Genomic DNA, 8,350 nt, shown 5'->3' with positions numbered 1-8,350 from the left:
ATGGGAGTCTGAGGGCCGCCCTCAGCCTTGGCCAGTTTTTTTTGGATGTCGGGGGCGGATTGAGAGATAAAACAATTGGCCAGAGTGACTGCTCCAGCTGGGGAGTCTGGAGCCAGTCGGGTATATTGGATAAGGGCCTCTGTCAGCCTATTTAAGAACATAGCGGGGTTTTTGTCAGGGCCCTGGGTGATCTCATCTAGCTTGAGGAAGTTGACCACTTTATTAGAAGTGGCTTCCGAGGTGGCTCTCGTGGAGGCAGCTAGCGCGAGGCTGTGGAGCGCTGAGCCACGCGTCGTGCCCTGCGCTGCCCAGACTAGCGAACAATACAGTCAAGAAGGCTAAAGGTGATCCCAAAAAACCAAAGGGCAAGATATCTGCTTATGCCTTCTTTGTGCAGACGTGCAGAGAGGAACATAAGAAGAAAAACCCAGAGGTCCCTCTCAATTTTGCTGAATTTTCCAAGAAATGCTCTGAGAGGTGGAAGACCATGTCCGGGAAAGAGAAGTCGAAATTCGATGAGATGGCAAAGGCGAATAAAGTGCGCTATGATCGGGAAATGAAGGATTATGGACCAGCTAAGGGAGGCAAGAAGAAGAAGGACCCTAATGCCCCCAAGAGACCACCGTCTGGATTTTTCCTATTTTGCTCTGAATTCCGTCCCAAGATCAAGTCTACAAACCCTGGCATCTCTATTGGAGATGTGGCAAAGAAACTGGGCGAGATGTGGAATAACTTAAGTGACAGTGAGAAGCAGCCATACATCAACAAGGCAGCAAAGCTGAAGGAGAAGTATGAGAAGGATGTCGCAGACTATAAGTCTAAAGGGAAGTTTGATGGCGCCAAGGGTCCTGCTAAAGTTGCCCGGAAAAAGGTGGAAGAGGAAGATGAAGAGGAGGAGGAGGAGGAGGAGGAGGAAGAGGATGAATAAAAAAAAAAAAACTGTTGATCTGTCTCCTTGTGAATACCTTAGAGTAGGCAGCGCCTTGATTGACACACCTCTCACCCAAGACGTGTCTGTTGCCCTCATTAGGTTTAATTACCCGATTGGCTCATGATCATATCTTAGTCTCTCAAAGTGCTCTAGCAGTTGTAAGTGGTTTACATTAAGTGGCCATGGGTGTCCAGAGCACCTGGAAACTGTATCAAAGTTGTACATATTTCCAAACATTTTTAAAATGAAAAGACTCTCGTGTTCTCCTCACTCTGTGCACTTTGCTGTTGGTGTGACAAGGCATTTAAAGATGTTTCTGGCATTTTTTTTTTTTAATTTGTAAGGTGGTGTGTTAATTCTATGGTCATTGGCTAGAAATCCCGAGTTCTCAACTGTACATATCTATAGTTTGTAAAAAGAACAAAGCAACCGAGACACACTCTTGATGCTCCTTGCTTGGTGTGGAGGCTGTGGGAGCAATGCCTTCCGGAGGGGCCGTAGCTCAGGGTGTGCACTGCGGGGCTGGACCTGCGGACACTGCAGTGGGCATCCATTTAGCTTCAGGTTGTCTTGTTTTTGTATATAGCGACATAGCATCCCGCTGCCATTCTTAGCTGTGGAAAGGGGAGGGGGGTCAGCAGGCATGAGAAGTGTTTTGGATCCTTTTTAGTTGAAGTGCGGTAGTTTTAAACTGTTTTTTTTTTTTTTAAAACAAACTGTAGAACTGTTCATTATCAGTAAAGCCAAGAGCCACTGCACCAGTGAAAGTTCAAGAACCTTCTGTACTAAACACGATCTGCAATGTTGTTATTTTTTTCTATGTTTAGAATGTTGAAATGTTTTTGAAGTTAAATAAACAGTATTACATTTAAAAAAAAAAAAAAAGAAGTGGCTTCCATGCCATCCAGGAGGCACTCTACCATATATCTGACCCTGAGTTCGCCTCCCCCAGTCTCTTGATAGTCCCAGTTAGGGTCTGTGTCAGGGACTGCCTGCTGCCTGGGCCCCTGGGGGGCACTTGGGTGAGGGGTTAGCGCAGTGTCTCTGGTCGGCCTGGGTCCTAGTGGCCGTCCAAGATGGCTTGTCGCTCTTCGGGGGTGGTGGTGGAACCTAAGACCACATAGATATCTTTTCAGGTTAAGGCATATGAGCAGGTCAGTTGGGTGAACTGCTTGATGTAATGGGTAGGGTTGGATGAGAATGACCCAAGCTTGGCCTCAATTTGAGACAGGTCTTAGAGGGAGAGGGGGATGTGGACCTGTGCCAAGCCCTCGGCTCTGGCTACTTGTCTCAGAGGGAGTAGGGGGGCCGGGGCTCGGGGGAAAGAATCTCGGGACGGCTGTCCGTGGGACCGTGTGTGTGAGCTGACCGGTGATGGGGAGGGTGTTAGGGGAGGTAGTGGAGGATAGAGAATGGGAGTAGGAGGGGGGGTGTGTAGTTTCAGTCGGTTGTGTATCAATTGAGGTGTGGGGAGGTGTTGTTGGGGCAGCTAGGGGAGTGGGAGTTCGGGAGGGAGCCGCTGGAGTCAGAGAAGCGGGAGTGGGGGAGGGAGCCGCTGGAGTCAGAGGAGCGGGAGTGGGGGAGGGAGCCGCTGGAGTCAGAGGAGCGGGAGTGGGGGAGGGAGCTGCTGGAGTCAGAGGAGCATAGGGCGGGGGCGCGACCAGGTCTTCTGGGGGAATACAGAAGGCAGAGGACTCAGGACCTGCCGATTCTTTGGGAGGGCGGTCTGGATTTGGGCAGGCGGGCCGTTTAGGAGCCATGGTGAGCATAATTTGGGTCGGGGAGCAGGTTGTGCAAAGAGTAGGGCGGGAGCGCAGTGCCCAGAAAGCCTGTACGTAGGGGACCTCGGATCACTTTCCCGTTCTCCGACAGTAATTATCTAGATCACGGGGGACATCAAAGTCTAGCGTACCTGTGGGGGGCCAATGGGAATCATTTAGGGGGCATTGAGGCCAAGCCTCTGAGCACAAAAAAGTGAGCTGTTTTGGCCAGACGTAGCCCGCTAACCTCAGATTTTTTAGGTTGGCTAGCAGGCATTCTAGCGGAGTAGACCAATTGGACTCAGGTTTGGAGGCCGTCGACCCCATGGCGACCACGTGGGGCTAGCCTCTATTGTCCGGGGGTCCCCAGGCAAACAGAGGCAGCCGGAGGTCTCAAGATAGAGACCGGGGGTTACTCAGCCGATTAGGACGTCTCCAGCACGAGCTGAGAACCAGGAGGAGGCACAGCTGCCAGATGAGGGCCCGATTAAGTGCGCACCGGTTATCTGGCCCTAGGAAGTGGTCGTCCAGGGTGGCGGGATCCAAAGCCGGAGGGACTTACCCCATCATCTGCCGTCCGGGAGGTTGGTCCATGGCTGGGGCACGTATGGCCGTGGCGGCGGAGGTCGAGGGGGCCCACACGGTGTGAGCCGGGGCCCTCACCTCGAGCCCCACGTTGGGCGCCAGATGTAAGAACGCCGCGACAAGACAAAGAGAGCGCCAGAGTATCAAAAAGCTTTTATTGGGCAATCGCTCCCAGGCAGAGCTCCCAGGCGCGAGCAGCGGCAAAGCGGGAGTCTGCAATCTGCGGGGAGGGTGGGGCGACACCTATATACCCCGGCGGATACGGAAGTGGCGGGACCAGGGTGCTGATTGGACTTCTAGGTCCCGTGTCGGTTTTTTGATTGGCCGGAGTCTTGGAGCCTTCGCATCCATCAGTCTGCCTGGCAACAGGCTGTTGATTGGTGGATGTCTGTCCCTGCCAGTCTGCCTGGCAACGGGCTGTTGATTGGTGGATGTCTGTCCCTGTCAGTCCGCCTGGCAACAAGCTGTTGATTGGTGGATGTCTGTCCCTGGGACTTTTCGGCGGGGGCTTTTCTGTCAGTCCGGCTGGCGCTTTCCCGCCTGTGGTCAGCGTGACCTTTCAGTACAGTTTTTTTAAATATTTATTTATTTGATTATTTGGCGGTGCCTGGTCTCAGTTGCCCTCTCGGGATCTTGTGACCATGTGTATGTGTGAGTGTGTGCTCAGTCACGTCCGACTCTGCACCCCAGGCTCCTCTGTCCATGGAATTTTCCAGGAAAGAATACTGGAATGGGTTGCCATTTCCTTCTCCAAGGGTTCTTACCAACCCAGGAATCAAACCCACATCTCCTGGGTCTCCTGCATTGGCAGGGGGATTCTTGGCCACTGCACCACCTGAGAAGTGTGAGGATCTTTTAATTGTGGCATACAAACACTTAGTTGCAGGACTTGGGATCTAGTTCCCTGACCAGAGATTGAACCTGGGCCCCCTGCTTTGGCAGCATGGAGTCATACCCCCTGGACCACAAGAAAAGTTATAGGATAGCAAGACTTACTGAAAGTTCTAAAGTATACTGTCCTGATTACAAAGTTGATTTCTATCCTCTGGGTCTGATCTACCAGCAGGAGGCCTTGGAGATCTGAGGCTCAGAATGTCTATCACTGAAGATGAATCCAGTCTCTCCTATGCCCTCCCGCCCCCAGCCCCCCTGCACTGGCTATTGGAACAGCTTGGGTGAATCCTGATTCACTGGTGATGGCATGAAATATGTGAGGCCAGTTTCAGTCCCTGGGCTTTGGTTTCCTCACTGTTGTCAGCAATAGAGGGTAAGTTCAAGGGATGAAGAGTAATGCTGTTCACTATAGGGAAGAAGATTGTAAACAAAACAAAACAACACCTTATGATGTTCTTACATAATAAGGGACTGTTGCTCAACAACTTCAGGGTAAAGCCCTCAACAAGCAATATATCACTGGATCTTACTAAAAATCCCATAAACAATGGGTGCATCATTATATTCATTGTAGGGGGAAATCAATTATAGCCTAAGGCTATAATTCCAGCCCTGTATCCCCTTCCTCCCCAGAATAAGCAATTGTAGCCTCTGAATCCCTAGCAGGGAAACTTTATTTGGTTGCATTTTGTTTAAACATGCTGTGAGGATTAAATTTGTATGTCAACTTCACTGTAAGATGAGATGCCCAGTTCTCAGGTTAATCATTCATTCTGGGGGAATCTGCAAGGGAATTCCTGGAGGAGATTAGCATTGGAATTAGTAGACTGAGTCAAGAGATCAGCCCTCACCAGTGTGGGAGGGCATCGTCTTATCCTGTGGGGCCCTGATGGAACAAGGGCTACTGCTCTCCCTCTCTCCTTGGCCATGAATATGGAGTTTCTGGCTCCTGAACCTTGAAACTCTAGGATATACACAAGTGGTGCCTTTGTTCTCAGGCCTTTAGCCTTGACCATCACATCCACTGCTTTTCAAACTTAAGATAAGGTCTGAATTAAACCACAGTTTTTTTCTAGTTCTCTAGGCAACAGACAGCAGACAGTGGGACTGTTAAGCCTCTATAATCATATCAGCCTCTCTGTACCTGTCTATATAACAGGTGTATCTTGAACAACATGTGGTTGAACTGGTCAGACTCACTTCAATCAAGATTTTTTTTTTTAAGTGAGTGAATTTGGTTTACATCATATGTAGTTGGTTGAATCTGAGGATGATGAACTGAGGATAGGGAGAGCCGACTCTGAGTTACATGTAATATGTAACATATATTTGTTATACATTTGAACATTCTGATAACCAGAAAAGCTGTCCTTGACTTTTTCTGATAGGGAGGGACTGGAATTGTAATGGGAATTATCAGCCAATTCTGATGTGACCAACCACCCAAAATGATATAATTCTGGAATGCAATATGGAAATAATAAATCCATGTTAACTGTTTTTGCTTTTCTAGCATTTTACTAAAAGAAATTTTGAAGTCTGCCCACCACTCGATTATATCTATAAGGAATACTATCCGCCCATGGCAGGCATGAAATGGTAAAACCAGTTTCAACCTTTTTGACAGTGGGGAAAACATCTTGCAGAAATGAGGACCTTGCCTTTGAAGTGAGGCACACACAAAGGCAAGAAACTGTGACTTATGCTGTGACTGGTAGAAGCATAAAGGATACCCACACCCAAGGTCATGGCCTGTGTCAGCAGTGAGAGCCCTCCAAAAGCTCGTCACTCCAATAGTTCACTGGATACTGAGTTTGTTCCCCTATGTGTGTATTGACCCCACTGAACAGTCACAGAAGTAATAAAGGAGGTAAGAGCTGCCCCGGGGGGGGCTTACGTGGTGCTTCAGACAGTGAAGAATCAGCCTGCAATGCAGGAGACCAAGGTTCGATCCTCAGATCAGGAAGATCCCCTGGAGAAGGAAATGGCAACCCACTCCAGTGTTCTTGCCTGGAGAATTCCATGGACAGAGGAGCTTGGCTGTCTACAGTCCATGGTGTTGCATACAGTCAGACATGACTGACTGACCAAGCAAACACACACACACACACACACACACACAGAGAAGATGCCCCAGAAAGAATAAAGAAATTATAAGAATGGTAAGGTTTTGAATCATGGACAACATTGTGCCTTTTTTTTTAATCAGTAATTGGAGAAAGCTGAGGCAATAACTGAACACAGAATAATATATCATGGAGGATAGCAGTTGGTTTTCTATGAGTGTCTATTTATATCTTTTAATTAGTTTTTATTGGAGTAGATTTGCTTTATAATGTCCTATTGTTTTCTTGCTATACAAAAAAATAAATAAGTCATATCTATACACTTATCCATTCTCATTTTAGATTTCCTTCCTATTTATGTCAGCTGGAAGATCTCTTTATTCCTGATAATTTCTCATTTTTAAAATTTTTTTAATTTAATTTTTATTTTTTTAACACCAAAAACATTTTTATTGGAGTACAGCCAATTAACAGTGTTGTGATAGTTTAGGTGAACAGTCATACATTTACATGTATCACTTCTCCCCTGGTAGCTCAGACAGTAAAGAGTCTGCCTGCAGTGTAGGAGACCCAAGTTTGATCCCTGGGTTGGAAAGATCCCCTGGAGAAGGAAATGGCAACCCACTCCAGTATTCTTGCCTGGAAAATCCCATGAATGGAGGAACCTGGGAGCTACAGTCCATGGGGTTTCAGAATCGGACTTGACTGAGCAACTTCACTCACTCATTCTCCCCTAAATCCCCCTCCCATCCAGTCTGGCACATAACATTGAGCAGCGTTCCATGTGCTATACAATAGTTTCCCGTTGGTTATCCACTCTAAATATAGCTCTGTGTACATGACCTTCCTAGAGTCCCCAACCACCCTGTACCCCCAGCAACCATGAGTTTGCTTTCTAAGTCTATGAGTCTCTTTCTGTTTTGCCAGTAAATTCATTTGTATCATTTCTTTTTAGATTCCACATATAAGGGATGTCATATGATATTTCCTGACAATTTCTTCACAACTATCTTCCCAAGGATAACTCTAACACGTGGGTCTCCAACGTGTATCCACTCAGGTTCATATCAGATTCTAGAAGCACATGTCCATGAAAGTCCCATCCCCTCCCAGATTCTACAAATCCCTCTCCAATCCTGCACCACCCCCACTATCACCTTTCTTTTTCCCATTCGCATTGAGCAGATATCTGAACCCATAGATATGTATTCCCTTCATGATATCTCCAAGTTCTAGATATCTGTTTCAAGGTGCACAGAAGAAAGCTTCTGATAGAGGCAACCCCTTAGGCAGGGGCAGGACAGCTGTATATAATGGGTTCCATGTGATGGCATACAGCCTCCCCACAGCGAGGACAGGGGCTGAGGCTAATCCAGATGATCCTGGGATGTCCCAAGTCTCTCAGAATCTCCAACAGCTGAGCCCGAAGCTGGGCAAGTCTCGCTTCCAGGAGAACACCCCGAGGTCTGTAAGTCTCCTGAGGGGCAGGATAACACTCTTGCCTTAAACAGGGCAGCACAGCGGTGTGTCACAGCAGCTTCTCCATGGCGGCCGTGGACAGGAGGTTCCCGCACAGGCTGAAGGACCTGAGCTGGGAGCAGCGGCTCAGGGCAGGTAGGAAGGCCTCCAGCTGGGAGTCAATGATCCGACACACATCAAAGTCCAGTTCCTGGATGGTGGCTGCGTTTTTCTCCAGCAGAACTTGGAGGAGCTCAGGCCGAAAGTCAGTCATGGTGACACCGCTCAGATCCAGGCTCTTTAGCTGACTAATGTCTGGGCTCTGGGACAGGTGGGTCATTCTGTATGCCAGCACTTGGTTATTGACAGGCTGTCCAAGGGGGACTTCAGGCACATGGGGAGAAACCAAACAATTACTTCTTGGGAACCGGGTGCCAGGTTGTGTACAGGTGATAGACAAATGGTTTCTACAGGGCTAAGTTTCGTCTGACTGTCTATTGAGGGTCAATATGCTGATTTGCCCAGTCTCATTCTGGTCTGAGGGCTGTCAACCTCACTGAGGTACTGAGTCACTTCACAGTATCTGAAGCACACTCTCCCCTCACCTATCAAGCAGAGTACAACATACTCCACTTCCTTCTGAGGATGAATGAAGA

The 8,350-nt window shown here is 48.3% G+C and overlaps 1 protein-coding gene and 1 long non-coding RNA gene across 2 annotated transcripts; one reads left to right on the top strand and one right to left on the bottom strand.

Moving 5' to 3' along the window:
- Positions 1-952, top strand: LOC122451706 (high mobility group protein B3-like). Its single transcript, XM_043484624.1, has 2 exons — positions 1-6; positions 227-952. The coding sequence occupies exons 1-2, from the start codon at positions 1-3 to the stop codon at positions 926-928; spliced, it is 708 nt and encodes a 235-aa protein (XP_043340559.1). The 3' UTR covers positions 929-952.
- A 272-nt stretch (positions 953-1,224) lies between these two features.
- Positions 1,225-3,729, bottom strand: LOC122452250. The gene is made up of 2 exons (XR_006272638.1): positions 3,254-3,729; positions 1,225-1,545 (listed from the first exon to the last, which is right to left on the bottom strand). It is a non-coding gene; the product is annotated as an uncharacterized LOC122452250 (long non-coding RNA).
- Positions 3,730-8,350: the final 4,621 nt, after the last annotated feature.

Source organism: Cervus canadensis, chromosome 13 (assembly GCF_019320065.1).
Source record: "Cervus canadensis isolate Bull #8, Minnesota chromosome 13, ASM1932006v1, whole genome shotgun sequence".
NCBI classification, from domain to species: Eukaryota; Metazoa; Chordata; class Mammalia; order Artiodactyla; family Cervidae; genus Cervus; species Cervus canadensis.
The sequence above is the reverse complement of the archived record's forward strand: the minus strand, read 5'-3'. Positions and strand labels throughout refer to the sequence as shown.